Source organism: Cygnus olor, chromosome 24 (assembly GCF_009769625.2).
Source record: "Cygnus olor isolate bCygOlo1 chromosome 24, bCygOlo1.pri.v2, whole genome shotgun sequence".
In the NCBI taxonomy this organism is placed as follows: Eukaryota; Metazoa; Chordata; class Aves; order Anseriformes; family Anatidae; genus Cygnus; species Cygnus olor.
This window is the reverse complement of record NC_049192.1, coordinates 4,872,396-4,891,499: the sequence shown is the minus strand read 5'-3', so window position 1 is coordinate 4,891,499 and position 19,104 is coordinate 4,872,396. Positions and strand designations below refer to the sequence as shown.

Sequence of the window (19,104 nt, the reverse complement as noted above, 5' to 3'; positions counted from 1 at the left end):
TGCTGGTGCCGCAGGGGTTTGGGGGCTTCAAGGAGGGGAGAAAAGGGGGGGGGTCCCAGCTCGGGGTGCAGGCACAAAAAATGGGGTGCGGGTGGCTGGCAGGCTGGCTGGGGGACAAGCAGGGTCCTGGTGGGGTCCAGCCCCGTGGGGGCGGCGGGAGGCAGGGAGAGGTGGCCGCTCTCATGCGCTCGCTCCGTGCCGCTCCGTCCTGAGCCCCGGCCAAGGGCAAACAATGGGCGGCTTGTTGCTGCTGGGTGCGTGGGGAGGAGGGAGCCAGGCTGGGGGCAGGGAAGGAGCAAGGGGGGGGCTGCGGGTGATGCAGGGTCCCAGTGCAAGGCTGGAGCCCGGCCCCGCTCAGACCCTGCACCCAGGTACCCCGGGCAGGGGGCTCGGGAGCACGAAGCGCAGCCCTGGGTGCAATGGGACAGCCCCGAGGGATGCAGGGCAGGGGTGCCCCCCCACCAGCACTGGCCAAAAGCCCTGGGAAGGAGCTGGCCCAGGTAAAGGGGGCAGGGAGGTGGGGCAGGAGCCCCCCAGCAACCCCACACCAAAACCAGTGTCACCATCCCACAACAGCGCCGAGGCTGGGTGTGGGTGAGGAGGGTCTGGCAGCAGCGATGGCCACAGCCGGAGGGTTTCTGAGTCCCTCTGCACATCCAGGACAAGAAAATGAAGCAGCCGGGGCCATCAGCCGGGTTCCAGCACCGGGTGCTGCAGGGCGAGGAGCGGGGACCCCATCCTGTGAGGCACGGGCACGGCCCCGAGGGCGGAGGGGTGGCAGCTGCGGAGAGCAAGCAACGACTGCAACCACCCCCAGCAACGCAAAATTGTTAATTTATTATCATTAGGAGGCAAAAAAATTGTACAGTTACAAGAATCATTTCCCGACAGAGGTCAAGTCTGAGCCAAAATATCTCTTAAAAAAAAAAAGGGGGGGGGGGGGGGGAGGAATGACGACACTTTACAATTCATTAAATTAAAAAAAAAAAAAAAAAAAAAGGAAACCTCTCTTTGTGCAATTCTGCAAAAACGAGAACAGAAGAGGACCCCTCCCCCCGCCACACCCCCCCCCTGGGGCCGCGCGGGGGCTGTGAGAGCCCCCACCCCAGGCCACCCCCACCCTGTCCCCCCCAGCCTGGGGCTGGGGACAGGCCGGTGCCTCCCCGCTGTGCCGCCCCACCACGCGCCCCCCCTGCTGCTGCCAGCATCCCCCCCTGCCCCCCCACCCAGCAATATCCCACCCCCCCCCAAACTGGCCCAGAGCAAGCTGGCCCGGCCCCAAGGCTGCACAGAGACCTCACAACTCAGCAGCGGGCACAAAAAAACCTCCCTGGCTCCCCAGGTCTCTTCCACCCCCCCCCCCCGCACCCCGACCCTGCCAACCCCAGGCCCCCCAGGCTGGGGAACAGAGCCGGGGCTGGTGCAGGAGGGGGACACATCCCAGGGCACCCCCTCGCTGCAGATGACACTGGGGAAGGTGTCATCATCCCAGGGGAAAGTGCCTCCGTGTCCCCCCCCCGCCCCGTGATGTCCTCGGCCGAGGCCAGCAGCCCCCAGCCCCCCTCCGCCCCCCCAAAATGCCCTTTGGAGCGTGCGGGACCACCCCAGCCTCCCCGGGACGCGGGTAAGAGGTGCCTCCGGGGGCAGCTGGAGCAGAGAGGGGACCAGCAGGGCCAGCCCCTGCTCCCCGCTGGGGGGCTGCTGGGCTCCCCCCCTGTGTCAGCACCAGCCCCTGGAGCAGCACGGCTGGGGCAGGATCCGGCCCAGGCAGGGGGGGCACAGGGCTGGGGGGGCGATGCGCCCAGGGCAGCGAGGAGAGGCCGGGGCAGGGGGAGGCAACGCGGTCGTGGTGGGTCCCCGACCTGACCCCAGCCTCACAGGGGGGCAAGGAGCCTTGGGGAGGGGGGAGGAGATGGCATTGCCCCTCCCCAAAACCCTGCCCGTGGGAGGTGGAGTTTGGGAGGGGCAGGGCAGGCGGGCTCCCCGCACCCCCAGGATGCTGCACCCCTGGGGGGGGTTCACCCCGGGAAGGGGTGAGGGAGCCCCAGGGGACCTGCCCGGCTCCTTCCTGGGGGCCGCTTGCTGTCACCACCCTCATCTTCCTCCTGCCACCACCCTCATCTTCCTCCCGGTGCTGACCCTCAGCTGGCCTCGGGGGCCCACAGCCTTCCTACAGCTCCCGGGGCCCAGTTTAGTAACAGCGCTAGCTCTTAAATTAAAAAATTAAAATATATATACATATATATATATACTGTATACACAGACAACAACAGAACAGTGCCAAAACGGGAGGAAGAGACAGAGAGAGGAGAGGAGAGGAGGGCAGAGTCGGACATGTTCTTTACAATAAAAACAAGGGCTCCGCCTCAATGCGAGCGGAGTTTGGGGTCCCCTAAAAATACCCATCTAGAGAGAGAGCTGGAGGGACAGAGCAGGAGAAGGAAGGGGGGGGGGGCATGGGCTTGTACAATGGCATCTTCCCGACCCGAGCTGCAGCCTGCGGGATCTCAGCTTCTCCTGGACTTCGAGTGCTGAATAAGCCACTGTAGGGTGATGTCTGCGAAGGCAAGGGATGGTTACAGCCTCTCCCTCCAGCCATCGCCCCTTGTCCTGTACGTGGGGAACAGCCTGGGTGCGCTGCAGCACCCCTGCTCCCCCCCGTGGCACCCCGAGGTGCCGGCACTCACCGATGTTGTCCTTTTCTTTGCAGGAGATGGAGTAGCAGCAGATCTCTCGGTCCTGGATGGCGGAAAGGTTCCTGCGGGAGAGGGCGAGCTCAGGCTGGCTGCTGCAGCCCCCGCGGGTCTGCACCCACGGGAGGCGTCCCTGGGGAGCCTTTCAAAGGGTCCCCTTGGAGCCAGGCACCCTTGCCAGGGAAATGTCACCCCAACCTCCTGGGGACCTCCAGACAGGACAGGTGAGGACGCTGGCGCAAGGATCCTGCCGGCTGATGGGCAGGTTTGTGCTCAGCTCACTGCGGGGGCTACGTGAGGGGCAGGGGGAACACGGCCCCAAGGAGAGCCTGGCCAAGAAACCACACAGCTTCCCTCGGAGCATCCCAAAACACTGCTGGGAGATGGGGCACCAAGGATTTGGGACTGCACGGGGTGCCCCCAGGACAGGGGTGGTGCTGAGGTGCCCAGAGCCACAAATGCAGGGCCCAGCCCTCCCTGGGGTGGCGAGAGGCCCCGGGGCTGGAGCAGGAGGAAGGCAGGGAAGGGGCAGGACCCTGCGGGACCCCACACCGCCTCCGAGCCCCGAGCACCAAGCCCTGAGCACGGCCGGGCCCCCGCGCCCCCCTGTGGCACAGGGAGCCCAGGCGCCAGGCCCTGCTCCTCCAGCCGGGGTGCTGGGGACAGGATGTGTCCCAGCTGGGCACGGAGCAGCCGCCAGCACACTCACATCTTCTCGATGAGCTCCTTCTCATCCAAGGCACCGGGGAGGTCTCGCTTGTTCCCCAGGACTAGGACCTGCAGAAGGGGAGAGGGGACACGTGAAGCTCCTGGCCGCCAGCCCAGGCAGGGGATTGCTGCTGACACCCAGATCCAGACCCTGCTGGGACGTAAGGCAGCCCTGGGCACTTCTCCAGGGGGTACCTGAGTAGAGAAAACCCCCTCAGCAGGCAAGGAGAAGGCAGAGCCCTTCAATTAATAGCCTAAACTAGCTCACGCACAGCATCTCCTGGGTACTTTCTATTCCCAGTGAGAGGCTGGCCCCACACAGTACCCTCCCTGGAGGGCACCCGATTCCCCCGTGCCACATAGGACACTTCCAGGAGCATTTACCCCAGAGCAAAAACCACGAGTGGAAGTGGAGGGGCTAAAAGCGCCGTTATCAGGACCCGCCCAGTAAGGGCAGAGCTGTTTGCACCAGCCACACATCTCCTGCTTCACGGCTTTTCACACCCACAAAGACATCCTCAGACCACGCAAAGCAAATAATCACCGGGCAGGACCTCCTGAGCGCGCCACGGACGGGGACAGGAGGCTGCAGCTGCCTTCCTTCCCCAGGGGAATTAGGGTTTCTGCGAGCAGCGCGGCACCCCCGAGCTTACACTTGGAGTAGACTTGTTCTCGAAAAAAAAAACAAAAGCACTCAGAAGTGCTGCAAATGCAGCGTGTTATGTCAGAAGCTTAAATTAGCTGGCAGCGAACGCCTGGGATGCGCTGCGAGGTCCTAGATCAGCTCCTCCCAAGGGATGCCCGTTCGGGATGCTCTGTTGGTGTCCCACCCCGGCACGCTCGGCGTGCCCAGCACCGCCGTGGGTCCCACCCCAAACGTCACAGCCACGCAGCTGCCCTCCTAGGCGATGAGACCCCCCCTAAATCAGGTGCGGATTCCTGCAATCTCACCCGTAAGGGGGTTTATTTTGGTCTTTTCTACACCTCCCTCCGAGCTGTGAACGAGCTCTGTAGCCCGGCCCTGGGCTAGGAAGCATCGGTCCCCAGCTCCTGCGGGGGTGAAGCGGGGTTGGGGATCCCCCCCGACCCCGTTGGCAGCGGGGAGCCCCCCCCCGCAGGGCGCCCTGCCCAGGCAGCAGCTCACCGGGATGCCCTGGAGCTGCGGCTTGTCCAGCAGGTTGTGAAGCTCGTTCTTGGAGGCCTCTATCTTCTCCTGGTCGGCGGCATCCACCATGTACCTGCACGGGAAGGACACGCTGAGCGCAGGCACCCGCGGACGTACCGGCGCGTCCTGCTGCGCTCGGGTCCCCGCCAGCACCAAACCCTCCTTCTGCCCTCGCACCCCCAGGGGCTCCACGGCCCTCCTGGGGTGAAGGAGCCCTCAACATCCCCCGGGGGGCTTCACCCTGCTGCCCACCAGGGAAAAGTGACAGGTAGGGCTGAACGTGCCCTGAGGAGGAGCTGCAGGGCACACTGTCCCCAAGCGTCCCCGAGATGCTCGCCTGCACGCAGCCACCTCCTGATGGAGGCACTCAGAACAGAGGATGCCGAGCAAGAGCTGCAGCAGACAAAGACGTAGTGGGAAGAGCCTTGGTCCTGCACCAGCAGGGAATAAGGGAAGACACGGTGCCAAAACCACAAGAACCGTCACGGCACGGGGACGGAGCTGCCTGCTCTGAAATGAGCCGGGATGCCCAGAGAAGGGCCTGGGGAAGGCAGCAGCCAGCAGTGCTTGCTCTGGGTAAATGAGGGGAGATTCAGCGAAGGAGTTTAGCTCTTGGGGGTTTACACCCATCCTGCAAAGCACGAAAGTGAAGCCAAAGGAGAGGAGAGGAACTGACCAACGCAGACTTTATTGTACAGATCAAGAAGTTGAGAGAGAAGAAGTGAGAAACACCATCAAGATCCTCAGGCCTCATTAAAAATGGGAAAAGAGCCTTCAGCTCCTTCGTAAGGTGTACGACACGCACTGCTGTGCTGGGAGGAGGGGGGACAAACGTGGCACTGCCTGCTGGCATGGCAGGCAGGGGGGCTGAAGGCAAGAGAAAAGGGACGTGACACAGCCCAAGGTGAGGAGTGCAGGCTGGAGCGCATCCTGGATGGCCACGGGCCCCTCCTCTCCTCCCAGCAGGACGGCTGCTTTGGGAAAATGCCTGGTTGGAATGCTGCGAGGCAGCGAAAGGATGTGCTCCTGCTACGTGGTTACGCACGGCTTTCCCGTGTGGGACAGGACCCCGCAGCACCCTCGCATGCTGAGAAACCAGCCCAAGCGCCATGCAAGAGCTGCAGAAACGCCCCCGAGCTGCAACCCAGGAGCGAGCCGAGGGCTCTGCCACGTGCAGAGCTCGTTTTTAAGACACCCCCATCCCTCCTCACTCACCAGCCCTGCAGTTCAGAGGGGCCGTACAGAAAACCAGCCCTCCCCAAACCCCAGGGCACGGTCAGTTGGTGAAGATCAAAACGATCTGATTTTCTATCTGGGTTTAAACAACGCTGACCTCGGCTCCCAGGGAAATATTTGTCCTTAGGAGCACGCAGCCTGCTTCCTATGGATGTCTGGCCAGACTCATCCCCACCCCGGACTCTCTGGGACGGAGCTTGCTGCAGGATTTGCCAGCAGGGGACACGCGGAGACACTCGGAGGCTGCTGACAGGCAGCAGCAAGTGTTGCAGGCTCCTCTAGGCACAAAGTTCACCCGGCAGCACACAAACACCGACCTGGGAACGTGCTGCTGGCCGTGCTGCTGGCCATTACCCTCTTGGAAAGGGCCGTGCCACACAGGGACCTTTGCTCAGCCCCCGCCGACGACCAGGGGAAAGCAGAGGAGCAGGGAAAGGCAGGGAACACAGCCGGGCTCAGGGACGCCGAGCACAAGGGAAGGGTCCCCCACGGCTGTTATGCTCCAGAAACTCGAGCTCCTGTTGCTGCCCGTGCTCAAAGCCTGTGGGGGCACCGATTGCAGCACCCTGCACCGTGCCAGTCCCAGGGGAAGCAACCCCGGCAGCAGAGCCAGCTCAGCCCTGCTCAGCACCCTCGGGTAGGGTGACAGGGACAAAGGGACGGTGCCCCCCCGGCCGGCCAAGCTCTGCCTCGATGTGCGCGCTCGCGGATACTCACACGATGGCACTCACTCCACGGCAGTACCGCTCCCACATGCTGCGGAAGCGGGGCTGGCCGCCGATGTCCCAGAGCTGTGACGGGGAGAAGAAGAAGGTGGCATCACCCGCTGCCCGGCCCCGCACCGCAGGGAGCCCCCCGGCATGCCCCAAACCAGCCCCATCCCCTCCTCCTCGCCCACCAGTGCCTGGTCTCAGACCCAAGCTGGGGGCTCCAGGTTTGATAAAGACACAAGGAATCCTCACAAGGAGCTGGAGAGCAACTCACCCGGGTGCAACAAGCCTCCGGTCGCGTGGAGAGGGCCCCTGGCCAAAGCCTGGGGTCTCTTCCCCATGCCCACCTCCCCGGGAGCCCAGAGGATGCATTTCAAAGTACTCAGCTTTGCTCTCAGAAATGCTGCAGCAGGCAGAGATGCCCACCCAGCTTCAGACTGAGCTGCAGCAGGAGACACCCGGCCCACAGCCATCTCCTCCTGCAGCCTGGGGACCTGCAGGACCCAGGACGGGCAGGGGTCTCCCCTCCCTTTACTCTGGAGGCCCCGACCCCAGCTGCAAGCCCTGACCTTCCTCCCAGCCCTCCCACCCTCAGCAAGGTGACCGTGTCTGCGAGTCCCTGCCAGCAAGCCAGAAGTAAAACAAAGCCTCCAGCTGTGCAGCCTGGCTCCTGCTGCAAGGATTTACATCTCCTCTATCCCTATGGTCTCCTCCGGAGGGTATCTGCAAACCCCAGGGGGCAGATCCTCCTAACTGCAGCCTCCTTCAGCCCCCAGCAGAGCCCACAAGTCTGCCTTCACCCCCTCTCCCATCCCAAGATCGCCCCCCGGGTTTATTTTCTGTACCCCACCTTTATGGTAACGTTGCCCTTGGTGATCTTCCTCATGTTGAAGCCCACGGTCGGGATCATGTCTTCGTTGAACTGGCCTGACTGCAAGGCAAATCGGATCGTGTCAGGAGGCTCGGAAACCCACCAGCCTGCCCCGAGCAGCTCAGCAGGGCTGTGGGTGACAGCCTGGCTTCTGATAACCCCAAATCCTCTGCCAGGCCCGTGTAGGTCCCTCCTTAAGGGAACAAAACGAGAGCGGAGGGGACAGAGGCAGCACAGGGACACGCTGCCGCTGCCTGCCCTGCACCAGCTCTGGCCCAGGAGCCCTCCAAGGTGACTTTGGGCACACGCTGAGGTCCCGCTCACAAAATCCACATAAATCCAGGATGAAACCCTGCGGCCTGAGACCTTCCCCTCGAAGGGGAGCACAGAACACGCTCAGCCCGGCGAGAGGCCACCCATCCCCACGCACCACGAGGGACGTGGAAGTCCTGCAGGAGCCGCCGCAGACGGCACAGCTCCCCCCGGCCACCCTTGGTGGCTCAAAATCTGTTCCTCTAGGGCTCCTGGGGGGGTTATTTTAGTTCCCACAGCCCTCGGAAAGGGAAATCCGTGCCATTTTCTGCTAAGCACAATTTAGTGCCTGGTGGGGGGGGGGGGGGGGGGGGGGGGGCGCGACCCGCCTGCCCAGACCCGCCTGCCCAGACCCACCGCGTCAGCAAGTCCTCAGGGTTCTCCTAACCCCCCCCAGCAGCCCCGCAGCACGCGCTGCTTCTGCTTCTCCTTTCCTTTCTGCCTCCTGGCAACAGACAACGGCAGCCAGGTCTCCGCGAGCACCCCAAAAACACCTCGGGGACGAGCAGCTGGGGCTGGGAGCAGCCAGGAATTCCTCCAGCTATTCTGACACCGGGGGCGGCTCTCATGTACCCAGGTTCGACCCAAAATGTGGCTTCACCAGCCAGGTTTTGGGGTATCGCCGAGCTTTGACTGGAAGATACGATCGCTAGAGATCTCTTGGGAGCTGCAGGATCCCCGAGGGATCCTACCAAGGGAAGGGGACGACTCAAACCCTCTCCCGCTGCCCACAAAGGCCAGGCTGGGAAGGTGACACGGCGCGGTGCAGGATGGATCGCACGCAGTCCCCACATTGTCCTGGCACCCATGGGTGCCCCCCCGGCACGTCTGCCCGCTGCCAGCCCCAGGACCGGCCCTCTGCAGCCCCGTGGCCAAGCAGAGCACCCCTGAGCCCCCCAGCCCAGCTGCAGGAGTGCAATAAGGCCACTGGGTGCATCTTGTCCCCAGATCTGGGGTCACAGCATCCATGCTGACCCCCCCCCCCCCAGACCCTGCCCAGACGCATCGACCGCTCGCGAGGAAGACGGGAAGCAGCACCAGGAGGGATTCCTCCAGCGGGCGCACAAATCCTGCCAGGAAAGGTCAATTTTGGGGCTACATCATTGGGGCCAGGTCTCTCCACAAGCTGGCTCAACCCTGCAGTGCAGCAGCCCCTCCGACCCTTCCTACTGGCCCCAAATTCGGCCGTGCCGGGTCAGGAGTAGCAAGTTAGCAGATTTTTGGCCCCCCCCTAAAAGTCCAGCTGAGCATCCTGAGGCACAGAGCCAAAGGAAATCTCCCCCGGGCGGCCAGGCCAGGCCAGCTCAGGGAGATTTCTGAGCGATATCTCAGCTCCCACGCCACAACGCCGACAACTAACAAAAGCCAAACAGCTTCGGAGGGTCGAGGGTCTGGGGCCCGGCTCTGCACCACCCCTCAGCTTGAAAATTCAAGCTCCCAGGCTGAAACCCCGAATTCCTCACCGTGCCGCCTCGCAGCGCGAGCTACCGCATCCCAACAGGGCCGCGCTGCTCTCCTCGACCTGGCGCTGGGCACACCCAGCACCGTGGTCCCCAGGGACCTCGGGAGCAAAAAATTCCCTGGGGACACGTCTGGGGGTAGCCACCAGGCTGGTCTGGGAGCCCAGGAGATGCCAGCAGAGCCCACGCTGCCCTCAGCCCCAGGTACGACGGTGCTCTCCAGGACAGACTCATCCTCCTCCCTGCAATGCAGCTGTGGTTTTTTTTTTTTTTTTTTCCTTTCTTTCTTTCTTTCTTTTTTTTTTTTTTTTTTTTTTATGATACTTAAGATAAAGAAGGTGGTAAAACAGAAGCCCGGTTTCTTTCCGGAAAACCAGGCTTCTCAGATGGAAGAGAAAATCCTTGGGCTGCTTTTGCTTCTCCGGCACCGCACCGCAGCCCCGAACGCCCCCGGACCACGGCGCGGACCCGGGGCAGCCGCAGGAGAGGGACACCCAGCGGCCCCCTGCAGCCCCCGATCCCTGGGGACACAGCACAGCCGCAGGGTGCAGGAGGCACCTCTGTACCAGAGCTGCTGCAACATTCGTTCTCACCTCCAGACAGCCCCTGGCACTGCCGACAAGCTCCCGAGCCATTTGCCCTCATCTGGGACACGTCCGTGACGGCACCCCCACGGCACCCCAAGCCTGTCCCGCGACGCAGGGCAGCAGGCAGAGGTCTCCAGGTGCCGTGGGACGAGGCAGAGGTGCCAGCTCCTCCCGTAGCAGCCCTCCTGATGGAGGAAGAGCCCGGCACACATCCCCAGGCGTGCCGGAGCCACGCGGCACCGCTGGGCTGCAGCCGACCCAGCCTGAGCGAGAAAGGCCCCAATGACGGGACCCTAAAGGCTCCCCAAAGCCCTAAAGACCCTAAAAGCTCCCAGAGACGTGCTGTTTAACCCGTTCCCCACCCCAAAACGCCTCCATGCCCTGCTCTGACACGGCCAGCACCCACCTGCCCCCTCCCCACGGTCCAACCCCGCTCCAACCCCTGGGCTTTCCGAGCTTGCTCCATGTCCCTCGATCGCCTGCAGAAGCGCAGCGTTCCCATTCCCCCGCTTCCCCCAGGGCTCTGGTTCCCCACGGGCCTCCAGCCGTCGCTCCCCGCTCGACCTCCCCCCCTTCCGTCCTCCTGCTCCCCTTCCTCAGCCGGGTTTAATCAAGGGGAAGCTCCAGGGGATCCCCTAGGTAAGCGAAACAGAGGTGGTTATTGAGTTCTGGGGTAAAAAGTCACCCAGGGAAGAGCGGAGAGGCTGTGGACGGGAACAAAGGTGGCAGCCGAGGGGGAAGGGAATAAAAAGGGTCTGGTGTGCGTAAAATGTGCTGCTCAGCACACACCTGGCCGTGCCCTGCCCCGGCTTCGTGTCCAGAGGCATCACTGGCTGTGTTGCTGGGGGAAGGACTTTGTGCCCCAGGGGCCCAGCACCAGCAGCCGGGCTCCAAACCCCAGGCCAGGAGGCTGCTGGGGGTTCGGAGCGCCTGCCGGAGCCACCATGGGCTCCGAGGGTCCTCTGGGAGACCCGAGTGCACTTACCCCTGCTGGAGACACGGCTCCGAGCCCGCCGGCCCCAAAGGATAAATCCCCCACAGCACAGCAGGAAAGGAGCCTCGCTGGGCTACAAAGCCTCGCCGGGCTCGTGCCTTCCATCTCCTTGAGATTCCGGGGTGCATCGTGTGCCCCAGAAGGAAAAACTGAATTTTTAACAAAACCCGTGACTTTCTCCGAGGCGGGGAAGAGGAGACCGAGGTAAATATTTCAGCAGTGCCCGCAGAAACCGTTCCGCCTGCTGGAAGCCGCTGCTCCCGAGAAGTCGAGTCAATTAGCGGAGCAAACACGCATAATGGCGATAATTAAAAAGCGGGAGTGATGAAGCCCAGAGCTGGGCCGATGCTGACACATTCACCAGTTTTAGAGGAACTGAGGACTGCATTTATTTTTTGCATTGCAAGGGGAAAAAATAAAAACAGAACACGCCAAATGGGGAACCCAGCGGCGGGCGCAGGCTGTGAAAGCCCAGGGGAGAGACGGGGACGTGGCAAAAGTCCTCTGGTAAGGCTGGAGCTGGGGGATTTACACCACCAGGCCAGGGAAACCCCAGCTCCTGACCAGGCAGGGAAATAAAGGCCCCAGCAGGCTTCCCACCGCCGGTGGTGCTCAGCTCTTCCACCTGGATCCAGCTCCGCAGGGTTTGGAGCGCAGAGCTCCGGCCCACGCCGCTGTAGGCTCCCGCCGCCTCCTAACTTCACACCCTGCAAATGTTTACATTCTGCTGGGGCTTCCTTTTCAGTTTGTGCTCTTTAATTAAAAAAAAAAAAAAAAAAAAAAAAAAAAAAAAAAAGGAGTAACTGCAACACTCCTTAAGGAGCTGCGTCCGGACCTCGGGTTGTGCCGAGGGGTAACTCGAGGACCTCACCTGGGCTGCTCCCACTCAGCATCCTCACTACCCTCAGTGCCCAGGGGGCTTCACCTGTGCGGGTTGGGGTCGGCAAAGGATGGGACGTGCACGGTGCTGAGCGCCGGGCTGGGTGCACCCACCCAGGGCACCCACATCCACCCGTGGGCTGGATCCCGTGGCACCAGGGCCGGCTCACGGCCCTGCCACGCTCTGCTCCTCGGGGCAAGCCGCCGGGCTCGCTGTGGGTTCCTGCCAGGAGCAACGGAGACGGTGCCCAGCAGAAAGGGGAGAGCAGGATGCCCGGTCCTGCTCTGTCCTGCTGCCGCCTGCCCCCTGACCCTCGCCAGGCAGGTTAAAGCTGCTTAAAGCTCTGCTCTGTGCCACGCGACGCGTACTTGGCATCCTGCTGCCCGTTTTCCTCGGCTCACGCTGGACGAGCTCGCAGCAGCAAGGCTCCTTCTCCGCCAGGAACACGGAGAAATTCGCCCCCCAACCCCACCTCCTCCTGGGTTAGGAGCTCGGGTGCAAGAGAAGCAGCAGGCAGGGGCGCAGGGTCCAGCACCACCGGAGAAGCGGTCACGGCACCGAGCTTCTGCAGCCTGCTTCTGGCTGGGAGAGAGTTAATTTCCTTCCGAGCAGCCGGCCCGGTGCCGCGCCGTGGGTTTAGGATGGGAATAGGGCTGGTAACACCCCGACGCGGGTACCACTTCCTTCCCAGCTGCTCCCACCGGGGGCAGGCAGCCAGGACGGCGGGCAGCAGGGATGTGCCGCGCCGCGCCCGGCAGTAAAAAGGGGGGGGAAAGCAGGGTGGGGGGGGGACGTTCAGAGCGATGGCGTTTGTCTTCCCCACAAACCATTACGCGCGACGAGCCCTGCTCTCCTGGAAATGGCTGAACAGCTGCCTGCCGGCGGCAAGGAGTGAGCGGGGTCCTCCTCTCGCTTGGCTTGCACACGCGGCTTCTCCTTCACCCGGGGAACTGCCTCTATCTCGAGCTGTGTTTCCTCGCTTCCACCTTTCCCATCCTCTCCCCACCGCTGGGGGAGGCGGGGGAGCTGAGCCGCACGGTGCTGAGCTGCCTGCCGGGGTTAAACCACAGCAGAGAGGCTCCTCGGTGTGTGTGCGACGATGGATCACACGAAGCTGTCTGTTTCTGAGCACATCCCATGGCTGAACGTTTCTGACTGCGCCACCGAGGGGATCCCAAAACTCTCGACCCTCCTTTGTGCCCCTCGTCGGCCCCAAACTCCCCTGGGGAACGGGCAGCTGAAAGCTCCTGGTTAAAGCCGAGGTGAAAGCCAAGAGCAGAGGCATTTTACAGCCCTTCAGCCCTCCCTGCAAACAGCCCCTGAAGCTTCAGCTCCCTACAGCCAGGGAAAGAAAAAAGGAGCCTGGGAAGGAAACAGCACCCAGGAAAAGTCCTGGTTTACCACCCGATGTGGCTGCCCCCAGCAAAGCCGTCCCGACTTCCAGCAACCTCGATTCAATTTTTGCAGCTGGGTGAAGAACGGCAGCCGCAAGTCCTGGACGCGAGGACGCAAAGCCTCTTCCTCCCGGGGCAGCTCCAGCCCCGAGGCCAGGACGGCTCCGCGGCCTGGGGAACGTCATCTGGGCCCTGGGCACATCTCTGTGCCGAAATCTGACGCTTCTCAAGAGCTCCGTTTGGTTTGTCTTTTTACCCAGAAGCCTGAATCACGGCTACTTCCCCTCCGAGCACTTCTGCTCCACCACCTTCAGGGCAGACGAGATGGTTCAGGCGCTTCTCACGCGGATCCTGTCGGGCTGGGAGTTTTTGGGGTTGGTTTTTTTCCAGCTGCCTCTGCCGAGTCCACGTTTACGGGGCGTTATCTCAAAGGTCACCGCTTATTTTTAGTCTGCGTCCGCCACAAAATCTGAACTTTCCAGATAACTTCGCAGACAGAGGCTGAGCACCTTGCTCGATAACCAGAGCCAAACCGAGTGCCAGGGCGCCGCACACCCCTTGCGGAGCTCCCAGCTCCCCGAACACCCCCAGAAATGAAACCAAACCCACGTGTTGGAGCTTCCCTCGGGACCATCCCCAGCCATTTCCAGCCCCACACAGCCACAGCAGCCCAGCGGGTCTGGGATAAAACCCCAGCTGGTTAGTTCTAGAGGGAACAGATTATTTTCTCCTAGATTTTTTTTTTTTTTACACAGCCTATCTGCCCCTGACGAGGAGGCCAGCAGAGCTTGGGAGCAGGACTGAGCCTGCACATGGCACCGCCACGTCCCACCCTGACACAGGACCTCAGAACAAACCATGGCGGGGACGAAGCGGCCCCCAAAAGGGCTGGTTCTTAGGGTCAGCATCCCTGAGCCACAAAGCTCCCCGCCACCCGAGGCTGGCGCGCGTTTGCTCGGAGAAGGAGCCCAGGACCCGAGCTCTGAGCGCTCCCAAGCAAGCGGCAGCCACCAGGAACAGGGCAGAGACCAGGACACCCAGGCCTCCAGGGCCTGAAGCACATCGGTGCGCTCGTGGGCATCGCCCCTCGGCCTCCAGGCTCCGCAGGGAGGGCATTTTCCATCCCTGATGTGCCCAGCACCGACAAAAACCCTCCCACGGAGCACAGCTGCAGCGCGATGAAGCTCCCAAATCCTCTGCAACACCCCCCCCCCCCCCATAGCACCCCGCTGTGGAGCCGAGGGACAACCCACAAAAAAAAAAGGGTCACAACTGGGAACCGGGACGGCCTCGGAGACGTGTGCCGGGTCCGCCTCCCCCAGCGAGCCCCCCGAGACCCCAAAACGCCCCCCGAGACCCCAAAATGCCCCAAAACAGCGGCGGCACCGTCCCTTTGGGGTGCACCGCGGGCAGGGCGGGCGCGCTTGGGGAGGGTGGCGATAACGCAGCGGTGCCCCAAAAAGCTGGGGGCGAGGGGGGCTTCGTGGGGACCCCCCAGGAGCAAAGCTGGCCCCGGGTGGGGTGCGGAGCCCCCCGGCTGCGGGGCTCGGTCCCCTGGGGAGATGAGATGTCCCCAGGGGAGATGAGATGTCCCCAGCGTGGGGACGCACCGGGTCAGCTCCGGCCAGGTGGCCCGGCCCGGTTGGGGCTCCTCGGTGCCGCTGCGACAAAATATTAAAAAAAAAAAAAAAAAAAAAAAAAAAGAAAAAAAGGCTGGTTTTGGCGCTAAGGGGAGGATGCGGAGCGGCACCCTGCGAGACGAGGCCGCGGTGGCGGCGAGGCCTGGGGCTGGCTGGGGGCACCCGTGACAAAGCACGGCCTGCGGCGGGGACGGGACTGGGACCTGGACCGGGACCAGGACCGGGACCGGGACCGGGACCGGGACCAGGATCAGGATCAGGATCAGGATCGGGATCGGGACCGGGACTGGCACCAGGACCGGTGCTACCGGCGGTACCGGGGCCAAACAGCGGTGGCAGGGCCCAGCCGAGCCCAGGCTCCTCGGGGCCGCCCCTACCCGGTCCCGGTGGTCCCGGGGCACGGCGGGGACCCGGCTCGGGGCTGTCCCGGGACAGGGGGGCTGCGGGGGGGGGGCTGTCGGTTCCCGGTGCTCACCGCGATGACGTTGACGAAGGTGGTCTTGCCCGAGTACTGCAGCCCCACCAGGGTCAGCTCCATCTCCTCCTTCCAGAAGAGCGCCCGGAACCAGTCCAGCAGCTTGTTGAAGAGGGCCAGCATGGTGCCGGGCCGTACCGGGACGAGCCGGGACGAACCGAACCGAGCCGAGCCGAGCCGAGCCGGGCCGGGCTGAACCGGGCTGAGCCGGGCCGGGCTGAACCGATCCGGGCAGAACGGATCCGATCCGGGTCGAACCGAGCCGATCCGCGCCGAACCGGGCCGGGCCGCGCCGCCCCGGTATTGTCCCCGCGCCCCGCCGCCGCCCGCCGCCCGCCGCCCGCCGGGTGGGGCCCGCACCGCGCCGCGCCGGCACCGCCGCCCCCTGGCGGAGCGGAGGACGCGGGCGGCACCGGCAGGGCGCGGCGGGGCGGGGCTGCGGCGGCCCCCGGGGGGCTGCGGCGGGCACCCCGCACCGTACCCAGCACCGCCGGCACCGTGCATCACCGGCACCCAGCACCCAGCACCACCGGCATCCAGCACCCTGCATCGCCGGCACCCGGCACCCGGCATCCTGCACCGCCGGGACCCAGCACCCTGCATCCTGCACCGGCGCCCAGCACCACTGGCACCCACCACCCAGCATCCTGCACTACCGGCAATACCCCGGCACCATGCACCACCAGCACCCAGCACCAGCAATACCCCAGCACCACCAACACCCCAGTACCACCAGCATCCAGCACCCTGCATCACCAGCACCCAGCACCCAACACTATCAGCACCCAGAACCCAGCACTCTGCACCGCCGGCACCCAGCACCATCAGCACCCAGCACCCAACACCACCAGCACCCTGCATCACCGGCACCCAGCACCCAGCACCAGCAACACCCCAGCACGCCACACCCTGCACCATCAACAACCCAGCCCCCAGCACCCAGCACCACCAGCCCCCAGCACCCTGCATCACCAGCACCCAGCACCAGCAGTACCCCTGCACCCTGCACCATCAACATCCCAGCACCCAGCACCACCAGCGCCCCCGCACCCAGCAACCTGCACCACCACCATCCCAGCACCCAGTACCGTCATCACCACCAGCACCCAGCACCCAGTATCACCAACATCCCAGCACCCAGCACCACCAGCACCCTGCACCATCAACATCCCAGCACCCAGGACCACCAGCGCCCAGCACCACCAGCACCACCAGCACCCAGTACCACCAGCAGCAACACCCTGCACCACAAGCACCCAGCACCCCCGACACCCCAGAACCACCAGCCCAACACCGCCAACACCCCAGCACCACCAGCGCCCAGCAGCCTACACACCACACTCTGCACCCTGCACCCAGCACCACCAGAGCCCTGCACCACCAACACCCCAGCACCCTGCACCCCACACCCAGCAATACCAACATCAGCACCCAGCACCCTGTACCACCAACACCCAGCACCCAGCACGACCAGCACCCAGCACCACCAGGAACCCAGCACCCTCCACAACCAACACCCAGCACCCTGCACCCAGCACCCCCAACACCCTTTCGCTCAGTACCCCCCAGCACCCCGCACCCCACATCACCCGCGCTGCTGGCACCTATCCTGCACCTCCAAATGCCCCCTCTGGATACGGCCACAGCAGGAAAAATCGTGTCTGGCCAAGGGGCAAAGGCGGAGCAGGAGATGTCCTGCTGCCACCAGTCCTGAGGGATCTTTTGAAAAGACATCTACACAGCCTGCCACAATGCCAGAGGTCAGGCTGGGCCCTGCAGCCCGGAATCCCCCTGGTTTTCACCCAGCTAAGCTCCGGGGGGGTTAAAGGGGAAATTCAGCTGCTCCCGAGCCCCAGGTACTCGGGATGGTGAGGCTTTGCTTGGCTTTGCCCTTCTGCGTGGATGCTGAGGGCCGGGGCAGCACGCTGCCGGCGAGGCTCAGTTCCACCCAGGCTGGGTTTGAACCAGACCCTAAGGATGAGACCTTCAACACCTTCCCACATTTAGCCCTAACCCCGAAAGGCATTTTTCCCCCATCGCAGGGGGAAAGGCGTTACCGAGGCGCTGTCAGCAGGCTCAGAAGCGATGAGCAGCAGCTCCCAGGTGAATTTCAAGGAGGAGGTGAATCGGCACCACAAACGTTTTTGCTGAGGGGGTTGCATGGCCAAGGAGAGCTCCCGACCAAGCCCACCCCAGCACGGACCCCGCGGGACCCCCACGTGCGGCTCCTTGGCCAGAAAATGCAAAACTGAGCTGTGGTGGGACCTGCCTCACAGCGGGCAACCCGGAGCCCGTGACAATCAAGGGTGCGAATCAGTTTCCATTATGTGTTGTAAGTCACTGGGCAGCTGCTTTTTTGCAGCTCTTTTTTTTTTTTTTTTTTTTTTTTTGGTTTTCAGACAGAAACCATTTTGTTTCCGGGGATGCTGCAGCCTGCTGAAGATCCCCGTGCTCTGAAGGGAGGCCCTAAGGAAGCAGCAGTAGCGTTGCTTTCTGTAATTACTCCAGTGCAGCTCCTCATGCCGGTGAAAAATTCAGCGTCCCCCAGTTTTTGTGTGTAATTTCTGCCTGAAGATGTTTTTTAACAGGTTTCAGCCCGGGGAATGTCCCTCCGCCGGTTTGGGGCTTCCCACCCAAAACGCCCGCAGCACTCGGCTGTTAGCAGAGACTGCCTCCTGATAGCAGGCCTTGTGCTTCACTCCCTGCTGGAGAAACTTTGTCAAACCCATGCTTTGTTTAAAACAGAGCTCACAGCAGAGACAGGACCTGGGCGAGTCCGTCCCCACACCGGGAGAGACACGAGAAATAGAGCAAAAAAAACACCCTCTTCATGCACCGCCCCCCTCCACCCACCCCCGTTTCCTTTATCCCCGATATAAGGGCAGGGTCTCGCAGTAGCACCAACAAATTCGGGGATGCCAGTGATTTCCAGCTGGCAAAATTTGGGGATCCCAGCTCCTCTCCTTGTGGAGGGGGTGTGGGCTGAGCACCGTGGGCTGAGCACCGTGGGCTGCACGAGCCGGACCCGTCCCCACAGCGCTGTCCCCTGGTGCCACCACGTGCTCGGCGTGCCAGGAGTGGGGACGGGATGGAGCAGCTCGGGTGCGAGCCAGCACAGCTCTGGGACCTCTCCAGGTCCAAGAACATACCTGAAATTCATGGAAGGTTTCAGCGTGGTTGCTCAACAAAGTTATTTAAAGGAATGAAACTGTCAGGGCTGTGCCCCTGTAGACGTGGGGTGATGGAGGGCTGGTTCTCTGCGTTCCCCACCACGCTGATTAACTGCTGGGTTAACAAAGGGCAGCAGGAGCAGATGTCTCTCCTACACCAGTGTCCCCAGTGCTCCCAGCCACCAGGTCAACCCATCCCTCTGGTGGTGCTGCTGGTGGACCTCGTCCCCTTTGGTGCCACTGCTGCTGGTCCTGTCTGAGATCCTGGGGCCTCTGTGAGCTCCTGGAGCCCCAGAGCTGCCCTCAGGGTGTCAGAGCCTGCCTCAACATTTCTCCCTTGGGGTGTCAAAGCCTTCCTCAACATTTCTCCTTCCTGACCAGGGGCTTGGTCGTTGACTACTTGGAGCCCACAAGGTTGCTGATGGGAGACTTCTCCGCAGTTCCATTGCTCGTCTGGCAGGAGACTTGTTACCGAGCATGCAAAACACTTGATTTTGGCTCATCCTACACCAAGGTCCTCTTGTTCCAAGATGGGGGCTCCACTGGCACCCTCCATCAGCTGCAGTGAATTCGGAGCACCCAGGATCTCCTTGCCACCAGCAGCGCCTGTGTGTGCCGCCCTGGTGGTGTGCATGACGTGGCCACCACGTTTTTTTTCTCCCCTCCTAGGCAGCCTCCAGCTGGGTATGCTCCCACAAGGGTAGGAAACGGCTTACCAGCCTGGGAAATCCCAAGTTAAAAGGACAGACACGTGGTGAAAGGACCTTTCCTGAGCCCTGGTGGGGACCTGGCCTTTTGGGGATGTGGTC

The 19,104-nt window shown here is 62.9% G+C and overlaps 1 protein-coding gene across 2 annotated transcripts; it reads right to left on the bottom strand.

The window, feature by feature from the left end:
• Positions 1-2,235: 2,235 nt before the first annotated feature.
• On the bottom strand, positions 2,236-15,499 carry ARL8A (ADP ribosylation factor like GTPase 8A). Of its 2 annotated transcripts, XM_040536020.1 has the most exons (8): positions 15,484-15,499; positions 15,126-15,421; positions 7,363-7,443; positions 6,520-6,593; positions 4,546-4,639; positions 3,403-3,470; positions 2,688-2,758; positions 2,236-2,557 (listed from the first exon to the last, which is right to left on the bottom strand). In XM_040536020.1, exons 2-8 carry the CDS (start codon positions 15,246-15,248, stop codon positions 2,508-2,510), a joined length of 561 nt encoding a protein of 186 aa, XP_040391954.1. In that variant the 5' UTR covers positions 15,249-15,421; positions 15,484-15,499; the 3' UTR covers positions 2,236-2,507. The 2 variants fall into 2 exon arrangements, with proteins under 2 accessions (XP_040391954.1, XP_040391953.1); XM_040536019.1 differs by lacking the exon at positions 15,484-15,499 and having other exon boundaries at positions 15,126-15,466.
• Between the last annotated feature and the right edge of the window lie 3,605 nt (positions 15,500-19,104).

Excerpts from the sequence above, each read along its gene's own strand:
- ARL8A (XM_040536020.1), bottom strand. The coding sequence starts at position 15,248 with ATGCTGGCCCTCTTCAACAAGCTGCTGGACTGGTTCCGGGCGCTCTTC. Across the intron at positions 4,640-6,519 it reads CGTGGAGTGAGTGCCATCGT|GTACATGGTGGATGCCGCCG; the intron begins GTGAGTATCCGC and ends CTTCCCGTGCAG. Across the intron at positions 3,471-4,545 it reads CGCAGCTCCAGGGCATCCCG|GTCCTAGTCCTGGGGAACAA; the intron begins GTGAGCTGCTGC and ends CCCCTTCTGCAG.